Here is an 18441-nt window from a genome sequence, read left to right as displayed (position 1 = left end):
CAGTTTCACAAATGGATAGATGACTATATGGTAGTTCATGTGAAAAAAATCTATGGATTTTAATAGGAAGCAAGCTCAATATGTAGCAGTAATGTGATATAGCAACCAAAAATGATAATTTTATTTTAGGTTCTATTAAGAGAATCAGAGTATCAAAGTTATGAACTTATTGTATTCGACCCTGGTGAGCCCAGATGTGGAATATTATGTTCACTTTGGGTGCCACATTTTAAGAAGGACACTGATAAATTGCAAAGCTTCTAAAGGAGAGTCACCAACATGGTAAAGGCTTAGATCCTTGAAAATGGTCAGTAAGGATTGATTAAAAGAGCTAGTCATGTTTAGCCTGAAGGGAAAAAAAAGACTCAGAGGAAATATGTTAGCTGTCATCAAGAATTTCAAGGGCTGTCATGTGAAAGAGAGATTAATTTTGTCCTGTTGGCCCCAGAGGACAGAACAAAAAGCATTGGGGAGAAGCTGAAAAGAGATAGATTTGGGCTTAATGCAAGGAGAAATATCCTGATAATTAGAGTTATTTGAAAAGAACATAGTTTGCCTTGGTTGATAGAGGATTCACCTTTAATTGAGGTCTTCAAACTAGAGCTGTGTAATCACTGATTGGGGATATAATAGAGGAAATGCTCTTAGATTAATCAGGCGTTTTGGTTCTGAGATGAGAAATCTTTGTCTGAAAGCACCCCAGGGGAGTTGGTGCTGAAAAAAGAATGGAAAAGCTGGCCCTGTATTTATAGACCCGTGTCCCTGAGTGTCTTGGAACAAGCATATTTTTCTGAGATCTTACAGAATGTATAGTTGGGCTAACCTATGGGTTAGGAATACTGAATGATACCAATTCCTTCCTAGTTAAGTGATTCATGATATTCTAGGATATTCCAGCACTCTCCCACTCAAACTAGAATGATAGAATACTCTCACTAAGAAATAAATCTAGAGAATCAATTGGAAGTGAAATTAAAGCGCATGGGTCTAGTTACAATCTGGAAAGCATAGGAAGAGAGAATACTGCGTGAAATCCTTGATTTTCCATTGTATTTCTTAAGAGATTCAATTCTTGCTTTATATTTCTATTATGAGATACTTCCCTAATTATAGACATTCTGTGGTGGGAATCCTGAAGGTGATGGTAACCACAAACCAAATAGTGCTACCTAGAAGTGTGGTCTAAAGTTATTTCGAATGTTATAGACTTAATGTGGTAGAAATCTTAGCTACAGAAGATGATTAAGCAGTATTCAGGAAGGCTGTAGCTTTGATCCATTTACAATAGGAACTAACAGCAGAACATAAGTGACCTTTAAATATCAAAATGTTAGTTTCTCTTATCCCCTGGGTTAACAGATTTTTTTTTTACTGTATTTTGCATTTATTCTTAGCTCTCACTTTCCTTCAACTTTTCCTTTTTATCACAGATAAGGTATCAGTTTACATACTACATTAGTTTCTCTGTGCAAAATTAAAAAAACATATATTTAGAGGTCACTTTCAAAAAGCTCATTTTCCCCTCCCTTGGACAAATAATAGCCTTTCTATTCCTACTTAACATGAAAAAAATCTCATTAATTTTTAGAATCCCACCCTCAGACTGAATTGCAGCTAAAGTCTAAAAATATTAACTGTTGTACATAGTGTAGCCTCAAAGTAATCCACTTTCTGCTCAGTAATGCTGTAAACAAATAAAGACTTCCGCAGCAATGATTGCCATTTGCAAAATGGGAATTGTTTTCTAAAGGAAATACAGCACAGGAACCACAACTAATCGCATAGAGTTGGCTTAAGTGTAAGAATAGTTTACATATGTATGTCTTTCTTGCCTCTTTTTTCCTCCTAAATCATCAATATGAACTCATGTCTACTATAGGAGAAAGCAAAGAAGAGAGAACATTCAGAAACTGGATGAATTCTTTGGGTGTCAGTCCATATATTAATCATTTGTACAGGTAAATATTTGATTGCTTCTCATTTTTATTGTTAAAGGCAAACACTTTAAGGACTAGTCCTGAATTTTTAAATAAGTACTATTTTTTTTAAAATTAGGCATTTTACCAACATATAGAATCAAGTAATGAGTGAAGTTTGGCAATGCAGCAGATTTTAAAAGGGAAATTAAAATGAAAAACTTAAAATTAGTTATTAAAAGTTTGATTTCAAATGTTTACATAAAAGTATTTTAGTAAAAGTAATCTTATTTGAATTGCTGGCCAAGAAATAACTTTTTGAGTTTGATTTTCAATCATATTGGTTAAAAAATATAATTATATTTTATAAGTGATTATCAATATTCCAAAATCTGCCAAGTTATATTGCTACTAGAGGAGGGTTTTTTTGGGGGTAGAGAGTTTTTTCCCCAAAACTATCCCCACACTTCCATGTGTACTATATTTATACTGTAATACCTGTTGACTTTTTTCTAAGATGTAACTCCTTCCTTGGGTCTCTGGAGAGTCATAGATAGGCAAAAATACACACATGCTTAGAGACAGGATCTGTGTCTGTCAACTGAGAATCATTCTGCTTAAGTTTAAGTTCAGAGAGGCTTATAGCCAAGAGTGTCCATTGGGTAGTGAAGATTTCTGGATATAACAAATCACAAGGCTGCTGACTAAGGTGTGGATGCCCCAGTAAAGAGAAAGAACACACCAGTGAAATCAGCTATCTTTTGAAATGCCAAAGCATGATGCTTTCAGGAATGACATTAGTTTTTCCCCAAATAACTTAAGTAATTTATTTCATAATTTGTATTGAAAGTTATAAGGTATTAATATTGTCAAAACTCAAAAATGTTGTTCTAAATTCTTCTCTTTGTGTTTGTGAAGGACTTTCTCAAATGTGGATGAATAAAAAAAATTCTCCAGTTTGTTTTAGTATAGATTCTACCAGTTTGTCTTTTTTAAAAATAGATATTTAATTTGAAATTCATCCACTGTTAACTATGAAACAATGAGGACTTAATTAGCTGAATTTATTAATAATTACTTGGATAAAAACCTTTTGTAATTATCAATGGAAATCTTAATTCTAGACAAAATTATTGCTTCCTAAAAAGATTAGCTGCACTAAACTATCTAGGGTTATTGAAGCAATTGTAAAAGAGTGGTTCTTCAAAGCCCAGAATCTAACCATAGAAGAAGGATGAGAAAGGAAGATAAAGTGCTGAGAAGACAGACACCTGCAAGTTGGATCCACTTGTGAAGAAAATGTAGCTTTGGTACAACATGACCACCACTAGGGAGGGAAGACAAGGCCAGAAAAAGAAGTATGTGCATATGTATATGTGTATACAAACACACATATATGTATGTATTTATAAAAGAAGTTTACATATGCATATACATATACAGATATTTATACACACACACACACACATATATATAAAGAAATATATTTGGGCTAAATTATAGCCTTCTTGAGGATTGGGGAGAAATAGGGAAAAAAGAATAAAGGAAAAATACATAGCAGAGAACAAAAGGAAATCTACAAGGAAGCAAATTAAAGATGGACAGCTCTGAACACAATGTGTAGTGTTTATTATATAGGCTTTCTTGAAATGGAAATTTATTTTATTTTTGAAATCTTATGTTCTGCTGTGCATATGGCAGTTTTTTCCTATTTTCTATTTAAGCTTTAAATAAATAAATGGAAAAAAATAAACAATTAAAAAAGAGAGAGACTTTCAAAGTCCTGCCCTTTCCCTCCCTGCCAGCTCTCTTCTATCTCCTAAGGGTCCCTCTTGCTCGAATGCTCTCAACTGTAATCCATAGTTTTACATGGATCTTGCCCATTTGAATGTTTGCCCCAAGACACCTCTTGGGCATCTGTCAATTTCCAACAATTGATGGGGAGAGCAGCTGGAGACATGGACTTCCTTGAAGTGATGTTATATTGTGATGACATCATTGTCTTTGGCAAGATCCTGGAAAAACATAAGACTGATCAAAGTGTTGAATGAGCTAGAGAAAAATGTAATGAAGCTTTCAAATGACAAATGACACTTTTTCAGAGCCTCTGCTAAGTGTATCAGTCATATAGTAGTTCAATAAAGCCTTGAAAGTCTTATATGATGACTTTGGGGATATGGATCCAAAAAAGACCCTTGAACTAGAAAAGAACAGACATTATTGGTTCAATTCCATTAGAGACCTCAGAAAGTATGAGGCCTGTGCTTGTGTGTAAAGTGCTGCTAACTCATGTTGTATATTTGGAGAATATAAATAGTAGAAAATTTATAACATTTATCATCTGTGAACTCTGTCTCACATGAAGAAGTGGCCCTGTTCCTTTTTTTTTTTTTTTTGGTTTAAAATAGCATTTTTTATTAAAGCTTTTTATTTTCAAAATATATGCATGGATAATTTTTCAACATTGACGCTTGCAAAATCTTGTGTTCCAAATTTTCCCCTCTTTCTTCCCACCCCCTCCCCAGATGGCAAGTAATCCAATATATGTTATACATGTTAAAATATATTAAACCCAATATACATAAACATAGTTATACAGTTATCTTGCTGCACAAGAAAAGTCAGATCAAAAAGGAAAGAAAATGAGTAAGAAAACAAAATTCAAGTGAACAACCACAAAAAGAGTGAAAATGCTATGCTGTGATGCATACTCAGTTCCCATGGTCCTCTCTTTGGATGCAGATCATTCTCTTCATCACAAGATTATTGGAACTGTGGTAGTCCTTTTCCTTACCAAGACAAACTGGCAGAAGTGATTTCATTCCATTCTGAGGCTTGAAACCTAAGAATCCTTCTTGGCTCCCCATTCTCTCTCAACCCCCAAATCTAAGATGTTGCAAAGGTCCATCCATTTCACCTCTGCAACATCTTCCAAATATGGCCCTTTCTTTCCTCTGGTATTGCCCCTACTCTGGCCCTGATTACTTCACACTTGGATCATTTCATTAGCTTGTTGTTTTGTATGCCTGTCAAGTCCTTTCCTATTACAGTCCATCCTCCATTCAGTCACTAAAATGATTTTCTAAAGCACAAATCTGACCAAGTCACCTTATTCAACCAACTTTTCCTTCTTTTTTTGCTGCCAGGAACCAATACAATTTCTTTTTGCTGCCAGGAACAAATCTTTGGTTTGACATTCAAAACCATTCACAACCTAGATTCATCACCATTCACAAACTATCTTTCCAGAGTTTACTAAGAAATCTTGGTCTTTATGAGACACATCAGTTGTCAGAAAGAATATATCACAACCACTTCTTGCCTAAAGAAGAATTACTTGGACTCCATGATAAGAAGGAAAAAAATTTGATGGTTATTTACTTCAGTACAAAAGAGATTGCCTACTAGTTTTTCAAAAACTGAACAAGACAATAGTTCAGAAATAGACATTTCAAGGATAGGAGACTTGGTATACTGTAAACCTGCCAGCCATTTTAGAGAGCAAAAGGACTGAACAAAGAGGCAATATTTTTTTTTTATCTAGAACTTCAGCTGTAGAAACTTCTAGGGTACCAAGAATCCCCAGAGTGTTATAATACTGATAGCTAATCTGGACCCTTCACAAGTGCAGGTTTAGAGAAAGAGAATTACAGTTCTAAAAAAGACTGTGATTATCCCATTGTGTCAACTATTTTAGGTAGAGAAGCAAATAGATCAGGTGATCTCCAGACACATAGGTTTAACTGATTGGTGACCAGCTATAACTAGGTTATTACAGTGAAAAGTGGTTATAGACACAGAAAACATATGTTCATTAATGCATGTGGTAATTATTGCTTATTTATATGCCTCAAATATATTTGCCTGTTAGCTATGCATAATTTTTTGGTTTGTTTGCACATATGCCACTATATATGGATGTTCTGTCATTATGTAAATTTACTGATGTTATTTATTGAATTGCTTTTTGTGCAATTTACTTATATAGACATATATGTACTGTTGTGGATGCACATGTAACATCATGCATGTGATTTATAGAGCTCTATTCTGAATGTGAGACTATGGACAAATATGCCAAAACAGACTCCCCTTGATACAAATTAATTTAAAGAATTAATTGTTTAGCTAATTCTAGTATCCTGTAAATTAATATTAATCTAAGCAAACATAATTAAAGAGGTAAATACTGTAAGAAATTACATATCCTCAAATAATTATTTTAGATCAATGATTATATCTTCATTCTCTTAGTGTAGAAAATTGAGAATTGATTACATTGATGAACATTCTCTGAGCTCATCAATAAAGATCCTTTTGAAGTCAGCCATAAAATGTTAAACACACTGAAGGAGTTCTCCAAGATACTGGACCTGTCTTCTTTTGTGATTTTATGGGGGGACATGGAAAAGTATTATACCACTGGAGTTGAGGCTGGGTTACCGTCTGTACCTGTAGAGGCTATATTTATACTAATAAGATCAGAGAACCATTAAAGTATCATTTGTACCTTAAAAGTTTTTGGTTCAGAAAATTTCTTCTACTCATTCCTCATAGCCCACAATGAGCAGCTAACATCCGTGGAGTTAATCTGATATCCCTACAATATTCTAAGCAATGAACAATACATTACAGTAATTTTTAGTTATAAATGAAGGCTACTTGGAATGAATTTTGAGCTTAAATATAAACATTTTTTCTTTCTTTATGTTGTTCCTAGTGACCTTGCTGATGCTTTAGTGATCTTTCAGCTGTATGAAATGACCCGGGTCCCAGTAGAATGGAGCCGTGTCAATAAACCTCCTTATCCTGCACTTGGTGTTAACATGAAAAAGGTAATGAAGTAGTTTTGTATCTTTCATTCCATAGATTAGTTGTTACTATATTGATCTCTCCCAAAGAATTCAGGGATTCACAAGGCATAATAGTGAGTAGTCTAATCATGGGGATCTGATTTAAACAAACATTTCTTGAGACAATTGGATTTGTTTCATATCTGTTTTTAATATATTTTTGGAAAGATCTGAGGAATGGCAAGAAAATTCCTTTGAATATTACAAGTAAATGAAACAAATACATAAACAAATGAAAAGATGTAAAATATAAAAAACAGTAGCAACTCGTGGGATAACAATTCAAAGAAATGGTATTATCTTTATATGGGCAGTACAGGAATTATTTCCTGGTATTAGTAAATAAATAACTGTTGTATTTGCAATAGTACTTCATTCCCATTGAAAGATGATTAAAAGGAAATGGAAAATCACCAACAATTAACATGCTTACTCATTTATTCTTCACCACTTGTAAAAAATTTACTGATTTTGGAAAACTCACTTTTTAAAATTCTTCAAAAAATATCATTTTTACTCCTACCCAAACCATTAGAGATAGTGGTTTATTTGAAACTCTTGGTTACTGTTCCCTCTCTCATTCCAGAACATTATCCTACCTTTCTAACTGTTGGTTTTATTTTTCCTCTGAAGATTTTTCTTGTTTATGTTCAATAAGTGTGGCTATTGTCTAAAGCCAAGAGGGACAGTATTATGAGACTTCACCTACTTTTATGGCCCAAGTTACTACTTAGAAGCATAACACAATTCTAAACTTAACCCATTTTCTTGTTGGTTACTAGATATCTTTAAGATATGTTCAATTGGTTGTTTTATTAAAACCAAAGATTTTTTAAAAAGATTTTATCTTTTCATTCAAACTGACATTATTTTCCAATTTAGCTGCAACCTCAGTGATAGTTTCATCTTCCTAAGACCCATCTTGCAGTCTTGGAATAGAATACTCTTTTACTCCTTGCACATGGTGAGACCAATTTGGCTAAATAGCAGATTCCCATATAATAATTTCCATTTGAAATAAGTAGATTTCTGCAGGCTTTTAGAAAGCATCTCACATTTTAAATTGTAAAATTAATTGTATCCACTGCCTATCCTCCCACTGAAGAGGAAGTGCTATAGCCAGCACACTATGAGGCTCTAAAAATTGGGCATCTGTTCTTTTGCTTTCAAAATTCTGTACATTTAGGCTTCTAAAGTATAAATGTCTTTTAAAGAGGGTGTATTTATCTATTAAAACTACTGGAAATGAGAGAGAATTCATATTGTAATCTTGCATATATTTATTTGTAGAATTTCAGTTACTTTATGGTGTTAATTTTAAAATTTTTTTTCCTAAATGTATGTAAAAACAAATTTTAATATGCATTTTAAAAAACTGAGTTCTAATGTCTTTCTCCCCTCCTCACTTTCCTTAGATGGTAAGGAGTTTGATAGAGATTATAAATGTCAAGTCATACAAAGCATATTTTCATATTAATTATGTTATGAAAGAAAACACAGACTAAAAAAACTACACTCACAATAAAGTGAAAAATAGTATGTTTCATCTGCAGTCAGACTCCATAAGTTTTTTCTTTGAAGGTGGATAGCATTTTTCATCTTAAGTTCTTTAGAATTGTCTTGGATTATTGTATAGCTGAGAATAGCTAAGTTATTCACAACTTATTATCATTCAATATTGCTGTTACTATGTACACTCGGTTCATAGTTCTGCTCACTTCACATTGCATCAGTTTATGTAGTGTTTCCAGTTTTTCTGAAATTATCCTGCTCAGTGTGATTTTTTTTTATTGCACAATAATATTCCATAATAATGCTATACCATAATTTGTCCAGCCATTTCTCCAACTGATGAGCAATTTCCATTTCTTTGCTATCACAAAAAAGACTGTATAAATATTTTTTATAGCTAGGTCCTTTCCCCTTTTTATTGATCTCCTTGGGATACAGACTTAGTAGTGGTATTTGTTGGGTCAAAGGGTATATTCAATTTGATAGCCCTTTTGGACAAATTGCTCTCCAGAATGCTTAGATAAGTTTACAACTCCACTTATAGTGTATTAGTGTTGTATTTTTTCCCATACCCCCCTCCAAGAGTTTTAATTTTCCTTTTCTGTCATATAAGCCAATCTAGTAGGTGGTAACTCAGAGTTGTTTTAATTTGCATTTCTCTAATCAATAGTGATTTAGAGCATTTTCCCCATAGGAATGATGTTTAATTCTTAAAAGAACAGTTGTTTGCAAGTCCTCAATTTGGGGTGTAAGAAAAACCAGTAGTGATTATGTAAGATGCTAAGAGATGATTTAGATCACTAACTATACTACACTGGCAGAATTTTGAAGGATACTTGTCTTTTATCTTTATGGTAAAGCTTATACTTATATTTGTAGCTTGAAAATTGTAACTATGCAGTGCACCTTGGAAAGAATAAGGCCAAATTCTCCCTAGTTGGGATTGCTGGGCAGGACTTACACGAAGGAAATTCCACTCTTACTCTGGCATTGGTATGGCAGCTGATGAGAAGGTAAGGATAACTAGGAGCTACAGCACAAATTATTCTTTCAATCAGTCTCTTACACTAAATTTTATAATTGTTTTGGAATTGTATGGAGAATTTAGGAAATACAAAACAGAAAATACTCATTATAAAATTTGATTTATTGTTGATAAGAAGCATTTAGTGTAACCTACTTTGTACTTGAAAAATAGACTTGCTTCATTTATGAAATAGAAACAAAATTATTGTTTTAGAGATATCTCACAACGCAGATTGTTAATCTTGTGGAAAAAAAAAAAACCTAAGTCTCTGGATTCTAGTTAGAGAAAGAACTTTCTTAAATGTAATTATCAAGCTGATTCCAAATAGATATAGATTTTTTTAGAAGTGGATTATTCAGTAACATGCACTTAACCTATCAGAGGTTTGAAGATTTATACTGTATTTTAGCATTTTTTTTCCATTGCAGATATACATTGAATGTACTATCAGATCTTGGAGAAGGTGAAAAAGTGACTGATGAGGTTATTATTAAATGGGTGAATCAAACTCTCGCAGATGCAAATAAAAAAACTTCAATTTCCAGCTTCAAGGTAAATATGAAACTAATATGAGATAGTTTCAAAGAAATTAAATTTAACATCACATGAGAAATATGGACAATATGTCATTAGAGCTTAGATTTAGTGGAAGGGTGTATATTGGAAGCACCAAAACAAGTTTAGTTACAGTAACAAAAACAACAAAAATGATAATAATAGTTATTTGCTATTGTGTTGAGGAAAAACAAAATTTCTTAACTTTTTATCTGGTTAGCTCAGTGCCCATATTGACAAAGCTAGGTGATAGAAGTAGACAAGTCTATTTTATGAGAAAGGAAAACAAGCAAAAAGCCAAATATAGCTTTGTCCTTATGAGAAATAAAACAGAAAATTAAAAAAATAATAATCATTGTTTACATAGGAACTATAATATTTGTGCTCCCTGACAGCAGTTTCAGAATTGTACTGACATTTCCAAGGCATAACAGAACCAGACAGATTCAAGTGGGATTGAGAAAACGGGTAGGAAAAAAATCTTGTTATCTAATTTATAATGGCACTTAGCATTCACTTATAAAGCATTCACACTGTACATATATTTTCATATACATTCCCAGTTTTTTGATTTTGCATGCATGCTCAAGTCAGAACTCTAAGCATGTTTGCTTGCATACATACAGTGAGTCACCTATTCTACTTTGCTATTTCATCTGCATTGTGTTTGTGTTTCCATTATAATATATGGAAAACCTTCAGTCAAATTGTACTTTGGGGGAAAAAAAACCATTATAATAAAAAAGTACTTTAAGGGAAAAAGGAGGGGGAGGCAGATATTTAGTATTTCTTAAAATCAAGGCATTAGAGGAGAAAGTAATGCAAATATGAAGGCAAAGGGAAAGGAGAAGGGATCTTCTGACCTATCCACTCTTATCTGGTCTAAGCAAGAGAAAAAAAAATAGCATAGATAGAAACAGAACAATGAGCCATAAAGGAGTAGAAAAAGAATTTGCAAAAAAGAAATGAACAGAAATCCCTAGATTTCCCCAAGAATATCTATAGTTTTTATTGTCCTCATGTCTTTGAAAAGAATAATAATCAATTCAGAACATTAAAAGTTGTAAAGACATGAATAAAAATCACAAAATTTTAGTGCAGGAAGATGCCTTAGATGACCTTTTCCTAATTTTTTTTTTTTAGGTGAGCAAACAAATCATAAGAAATTAGTAAATTGCCTGAGGTCCCTCAACATGGTAGCATATCTAGATTTACATAATTGTTTAGGTACAAAATCCAGGAAGCAATGAAATAACCTAATGTCAATAAATATTTATGGGTAGGTGACAGGGTACAAAGAAATATGACAGGACTCTTGTTCTTCAGCTCTTTATAGTTTAGTCATAGAGAAAAGATATAAACATATGAAAAGGTAATTTTACAGAATCAATGTGGAAAAGGTAAGTAAAACCTAATAGTAAGAATCACACACATTTTTAGGAGTTCAGAGGACTAAGAGATCACTTCCAATTAGGGTAGTCAAAAAAAGAAGAGGTAAGATCTAAGCTTATTAGGGTTGGTTGAATAGGATTCTGACAAGCAGAAAGATGAGGGACAGGTAGTATTCTAAGGTTGTGGGAACAATTATAAGAGAGTTCTGATTGCTGTCCAATTTTACTTGGGGGCCACTGAATAGAATAGTTTGTCACGTAATAGAATTTTATAATTCATGACAGGAAGTAATTTAAGCAAGGCTAGAAAGATTTGGGTTGCGACTAGGTTGCATATGATCTGTAATCCCTGAAGAATTTAGATTTTATCCTATAATCACTGGGGAACTTCAGGCAAATGGTTGGAAGAAATCTCAGTTACTATTATTTAACCCACATATTAAACGTTCCACTTGGAAAAATGAGTCTAATTGTTTAGTTTTTCCTAACTAAAAGTCTTGAAACTTCTACCTTCTATCCTCAAACTGAGTTGAGCTCGAGGGCTAAATATAATCACTTGACAATCTTTTAAATACTTGAAAACATCTTTCATGATCCCCTCCCCCTTCCTCTGCAAATTTTGTTCTGTATCCTAAACATCTCCAATCCCTTCCACCACTTCTCTTATGAGATGAACTAAAGGTCATCCTGGTTATTCTTCAGTTAATCAAATATACTTCTTAAACTTCAGTGCTCAGAAGTGAATATGATAATTTAGATGAGGTCTGATGAGCATAGAGAACAGTGGGACTATTACCTCCTTATTCCTGAAAGCTATGCCTTTCTTAAAGCAACCCAAAATGGCATTAGCTTTCTGGACTGCTCTATCATTCCACAAACTCATTGAGCTTCCAGCCCATTAAAACCCCAGGTTTTTTCAGAATTATTGTCTATAGCCATGCTTTCTTTACCTTGGAAGTTTATTATTTTGCACCAAAGCATAAGGCTTTTTATTTATCTCTATTGAATTTATTTTATCAGATTTAGCTCAGTGCTCTAACCTGTCGAGATTTTGGATCCTGATTCTGTCATCCACTGTGGTGACCATTTCTTCCAGCCTTGTGTCCTCTTCATTCTGATGAACATACCCTCTATGACTTTATCCAAGTCATTGATAAAAATGTTAAGCAGCACAGTACAGATTCTTGGCCATATTGACCAAAAAACATTAACAAGAATATTTAAAGGCTGTAAGACATTTGTCATGTGTGTATAAAGGGCAAATATGATTCTTTGCCTCAAGGTTTCTAAGAGACTTATTGCTGATACCATCACATCCTTCTAATAGGGACATCAGGAGATAAAGCTGGTTTTAAGGGAAAACACTCAGGCTTGTTTTCAGCTCAAGGAATTTGAGATGATTTTGGGATATTGAAGTGATATTGAGATGATTAAGGTCATTAGAAACATTAGACTGCCTACCCGGAGAGAGATCAGGACTAGAGATTTAGGTTTAGAAGCTGTCTGCCTAAAGCTCAGAATTAAAGACAAAGAGATAAAGAGAGTTCTACTACCAGTGATGTAAGGGAAAGAGCAGCCTGGAATGGAGAATGTGGAATATTTATCAAATGTTCTTTTAGAAATCAGGTTGTGTTGGGAGCAGCCACGTGGCACAGTGGATAGAACACCAGCCCTGAAGGCAGGACCCGAGTTCAAATGTGGTCTCAGATACTTAACACTTCCTGGCTGTGTGACCCGGGGCAAGTCACTTATCCCCAATTGCCCGCCCATGAGAAACGTGGCATTGGCTCACCAGTTTCTTGAACGTGACAAAATCTGCCAAGCAAGTGTTCCATCTGTTTCTGATCCTGGTCTCATACTTAATGTCTGCCACTTGTGTCTGTCTGCACTCAGGGATCATCTTCTCTGCCTTAGTACCTGATGAGGACATCTTCCAGGTCCCTGTTTTGAGACACTACAATTTTACCCTCCCTCTTTATTCTAACTGCCTGATGTTGCAATACTTGGCTTGCTACTCCACAACTGACTTCCTTTCATCCCCATTATCTCACTAATCTTCACTCTCTCCCTGAAAGACCGCCTACAAACACACCTAAATCCCCTCCACCCTCAGAAAGCCTTCTCTTGATTCATCTGTCTCTGCTCACTGTTTTCTTTTTCCTTTTGTGGTTAAACTCCTTAAGAAAGCTGTCTGTAATTGATGCCTTCACTTCCTTTCCTCCCACTCTCTCCTTAACTCTCTGCAGTGAGACTTCCACCCTTATTCAACTGAAACCGTTCTCTCCAAAGTTAGCAATAATGTCTTCCTGGCCAAATCGAACGGCCTTTTCACAATTCTCATCTCTCTTGCCCTTTCTGCAGCATTTGCTAGTTTGATTAGTCTTTTCCTTAATACTCATTTTTTCTAGGTTTTCTGATTCTCCTAGTTGTCTGATCACCCTTTGCTGGACCTTCATCTAGTTCACACCTGATAGCCACCAAGTTGCCCCAAGGCTCTGTGCTGGGTCCTATTCTCTCCTCTCTCTGCACAATTTCATGACCTATATTAGTTCCCATGGATTCAACTAGCATTTTTGTGCAGATGATTCTCAGGTCTCTTTGCCCAGCTGTAATTTCTCCCTGACCTCCAGTCCCATATATCCAGCTGATAGACATCTTGAACCCAACATGTCCAAAACTGAGTTCATTAACTTCCAACTTCTCTAATGCCTCCAGGATCCAATCTAAAATTCTGTTTGGCTTGCAAAATACTATATAACCCAGCCTCTTTATACCTTTTCTAACTGATCATTCCTCACATCCTACACTCCATCTCCGAATGTTTCACAGAATTTTCACAGCCTGACTCCCATGCCTGGAAAACTCTCCTTTCATATCTTACTGCTTAACTTCAAGTCTCTCCTCAGCTTTTGCCCTTTTCAAAACCTTTTTGTTGCCCTCCTTAATCTTAGTGTCGTGATTCTCTGAGATAATCTCCAATTTACCCTGTATATATCTTGTTTTTACTTAATTGTTTAAATATCTCCTCTTCACCTCCTAGACAGAAAACCCCTGCAGAGCAGATTTTTTTTTTTTTTTTGCCTTTCTTTTTATCCCCAGGGCTTCAAACAGTAACAGGTACATAGTAAGTGCTTTATAAGTGTCTATTGATTGCTAAATATGCCAAATATGTGGCTCCTCCCTGTAGTCTAGTCACATGTCCCCTTTCATCTCCTAATGTTTATCTGATTTTATGGTTTATCTTTTCCAGAGAAACATTATGCATAGACTTAGAAATCAGCAACCCAAAGAATGAAATGTCATTAATTTTTAGAAGTTTCTGGAGTTAAAGAGCGGTCTATTCCCCTTTCAGGATTATAACCCTTTCAGTTTAATGAAAAGAACAAAAGTTTTGAGAACAGAATTTAGAGTTTTCATTTGATACTTAGCTGTGGGACCCTGGGTAAGGAACTCAATCTCTCTGACTTTTAGTTTCCTTATTTTTAAATGGGCACATTAATACTTGAACTCTCTACATCTCCAAATTGTTATGAAGAAAGTCTTCTATAAATATTAAAGTGCCATCTAAAAGTGAACAGTTATTACATAGCATCATTATTGAGATATTATTCATGTGGTCCACAATTATTTTAGCTAATGCTTTTAGCTAAAGCTCCCTAATAGTACTTCCTAATATAGGCAGTGCCATTATAATCAGCATAAAGGACTATTATATTAATGTAGGAAAATAGGAAATGTTAGAATGATTTGCTAAATGATGTATGCCGGGGATTGGCTAGAGAGATGGATGAAAAGAATAGATGAAAAGAAAAGTACATAACAGCCTTCATTTCTGTAGTCAAAAAAAAAAAAAGCATTTATGATGATTATGGGTTAGTAGTAATCCATTTATGAATCTCCACTACTTGTTTTTTAGGATAAATCTATTAGCACAAGTTTACCTGTATTAGATTTAATAGATGCCATCGCCCCCAATGCAATTCGCACAGAAATGGTCAAGAGAGAAGACTTGTCTGATGAAGATAGACTGAATAATGCTAAGTAAGTGCTGATGGTTTATTTGCAAATAAGCTATCCTTTGGAATTTGGAGCATTGTAATTGGAAAACATACTTGTATTCATAATATCAAAACAGTTGTGACAGTTTGGGGAAAATTGTTGTGATAATGTTTGTGATCCAGAGCCTTCCAGAAAATTGTTTTTATTTACCAACATATTTCATTATTTACTTAAAATATATTCGGTGGAATTGCAATAGACAATAAAATGAGGTGTTTTTCTTGTCTTTTCAAGATATGCCATTTCAGTTGCTCGGAAGATTGGTGCCCGAATATATGCCTTACCGGATGATCTGGTAGAAGTAAAGCCAAAGATGGTCATGACGGTGTTTGCATGCTTAATGGGGAAAGGACTGAACAAAATAAAGTAATGAGATGTGTAATTAAAATCCTGCCATGTTAAAACATATTGAATGCCTCAGTTTACAGAATTCTGAAGTCTAGTGGGTATAAAACCAGATTATTTGTATGCACAATGGTTATATATTCATTAATGATACTTAGTATCTTGTTTATACTAGTTAGAATTTGTCAGTCTTTTTTAGATAACGTGATTAATTTAGTAATTAATTCTGACATTACAAAGTGTTCATTACCCAACTCAGATTTCTGTCATTGAGCTATTTTCTTTCCCCTAAAATACTATTAAATCAGAATTGGATTGTTTTCTTTTGTAACATAAAAAAGATCAATCTACTCAATACATTATTTCAGAACCTGCTGGGGGAAATGTGCTTGATTTTTGTGTTAATTTTAATCACAAATATATTTAAAATAATTCTCTATAATTCAGCTTTTTCATTTTTCTTCCAAATATGAAATATGATCAGCAAACTAGCCCTGTCCTGTAAATTTCTAGTGTTTAAAATTGAAAGTAACAAATAATTGCTCATTAAAAAACTTTTTATATGAGAACCAATTCTCAAATCCAATATTTTGCTCTCGTTTAAAGTTATAGTTTTTTACCTAAAACTTAACCAAAACTGTACAGCTATTACTTTCACATTTAGTCGTTTGATAATGACATTAAACATATGGCATATTAAGACGTAGCAAGATATCATTAATAGAATGTATATTGTGCAAATTTGAAATATTTAGAGTTCTAAAACCGTGTGAGAATGTATCCATTCAATTAACAAATATTTACTTTGTGTCTAGTAACATTGTTTTTTGACCTCTGATCTATGAATGTTTTAGGAATTCTATTCATTTAAACTAACAATTGGTAACCTCCCTCTTCTTCCTGGGCTCTCTTTGTGACTAGACTTCAACTAGTAAATAGCTAGATGTGCTGACCTTATCTTGTACTGGTCATACCCCTGTTAGGAACCAATGGATGATATTCTCTCTGTAAAAAATGAGTAAGAATAATATTTAGTGTATAATACTTTGTGTTTTTTCAGCTGGAATGGCAGTATAGTGCAGTGACAAAAAAGCTAGATTGAGAGTCTGAGGTCAAATCCCAGTTCTATTGCTTACTATTTTTTTGTGACCTTAGCTAAATTGTGGGGCAAATATGGACCTCAGTTTTCTCATCTTTGAGATGAGAATATTGGATAAGGTGACCTCTGACATCCCTTTTCACACTCTCTAATCAATAATCCTAAATTTGTTTCAGATTGGGAATGAATGGTTAATGCTGCTATCTGTTGGGTAGTTTGGATTGAAATGTTATGAACAGAGAGAAGATATGTTTCAAGCCAATCCATTTTTATGGTTGGTTGCTATCACTTACAATCCCAAAGTTTCCTCCTTTGACCTTTGATGCTGTGCCATGTAACAAAATATCTATCACTTATATTTTACAGGGAATAAGTAGACTGGATTTCTCTTCTGTATTTACCACTGCTTAAATTATTAGGTGTCAGGGAAAAGGAAGAACATCCATTTCTTTGGGAAGGAATATTTGCAAAAAAAAAAATTGTGAGTGTAATCTTAATGTAATCTTCCTTTTAAGAAAAGACATTTTGCCTTTATTTTCTATTGTAAGTAGGTCATTTCAATGTCTAGATTTAAAAGTGTTCCTGCCTTTCAATGAGATCATTTAAAAATTTTCCCCTCTGATTTTACATTATTAAATTTATATGAATTGTGACTTGAGAATATTTCCCCCTGACAAAATGTATTTAATAAAGATGTTATATATGTAGAAATGTGTCTGTTTTTCTTCCATTTAAAGAAAAATGTAACCTTTTAAGATGATAAACGTACTTTCCAGAAAGTGAAAGAAAATAATCTTAAAAGTAGCAATTTTTGTTTTTAAATAAAATGCTTTTCATATTGTTATTTTAACCACCACCAGATAGTAGTGGGAGCTGCTCAACCCAATCTTGCTTCTCAAAAAAGACCTGTGTCCTGGGATGGGGATGGAGGGAGGATGGGGGAGGCTCATGGTCATCTGGGAACCTGCCTTTGCCATTGAGTGCAACTGTAGTTTTCATGTTAGTGACTTTCTGTTCCTCAGCTTCACCTTATATGGCAATGCCAACTTTTTGGCAAGGAATGTATGGAAATCGGTGTAATTGGGAATTCTAACCCAACTAGAATTTGTATCTGAGCTTCTAACTTAACTGGCCAAACTCCTTGAGCTTGCTTTATTTCTTTGAAGCTTAATCATTTACCTTGACATATGGAATTAATTCTCTACAGAGGATGATAGATATGTTTGGATACTTATAAAACAAACAAATGAATCATGTTTCATACATCATGCTTCATGGAATAAAACATCAAAGAGTCTCAATCTTTTCTAGTCTCTGGGAACCCCTTTCTTCTCCCCGCAATATAGGAGCTTCCTTAAAACTATGAATTCCAGGAATGACACAGTCTGAATTGGTTTAGTGTACCACACCAAATGAGTGCCCATTCAGTGTTCACAACTGAATCTAAATGGAGTGATCTCCAGATAAGAAGGTAGAACCTGTCTGAATTCCTAAAGTAGGGCTCATGACATGGGAGACAGATTTGGTAAGGCAGAAAACTCAGCAGATGATATTATTGACCCTATCTTGAACTGGTAGGGGTCACCAACTTTGATATGGGCACAACTATGCCATCATGGAACAATGGGGGAACTCAGCAGCAAGAAGTTTGCCCCAAACAAAGTGCATTTCAGCATCCCATTCT

At 34.1% G+C, this 18441-nt stretch overlaps 1 protein-coding gene across 1 annotated transcript in view; it reads left to right on the top strand.

The window, feature by feature from the left end:
• PLS1 (plastin 1) overlaps positions 1-17468 on the top strand; it is a 133949-nt gene extending 116481 nt beyond the window's left edge. Inside the window, exons 11-16 of the mRNA XM_051983342.1 lie at positions 1880-1958; positions 6637-6751; positions 9161-9294; positions 9737-9860; positions 15171-15295; positions 15548-17468. Coding sequence (XP_051839302.1) covers positions 1880-1958; positions 6637-6751; positions 9161-9294; positions 9737-9860; positions 15171-15295; positions 15548-15683 — 713 coding nt within the window. The 3' untranslated portion in view covers positions 15684-17468. The remainder of the gene's footprint in view (positions 1-1879; positions 1959-6636; positions 6752-9160; positions 9295-9736; positions 9861-15170; positions 15296-15547) is intronic.
• Positions 17469-18441: the final 973 nt, after the last annotated feature.

The sequence above is a fragment of the Antechinus flavipes genome, chromosome 3, assembly GCF_016432865.1.
Source record: "Antechinus flavipes isolate AdamAnt ecotype Samford, QLD, Australia chromosome 3, AdamAnt_v2, whole genome shotgun sequence".
NCBI lineage: Eukaryota > Metazoa > Chordata > Mammalia > Dasyuromorphia > Dasyuridae > Antechinus > Antechinus flavipes.
The sequence above is the reverse complement of the archived record's forward strand: the minus strand, read 5'-3'. Positions and strand labels throughout refer to the sequence as shown.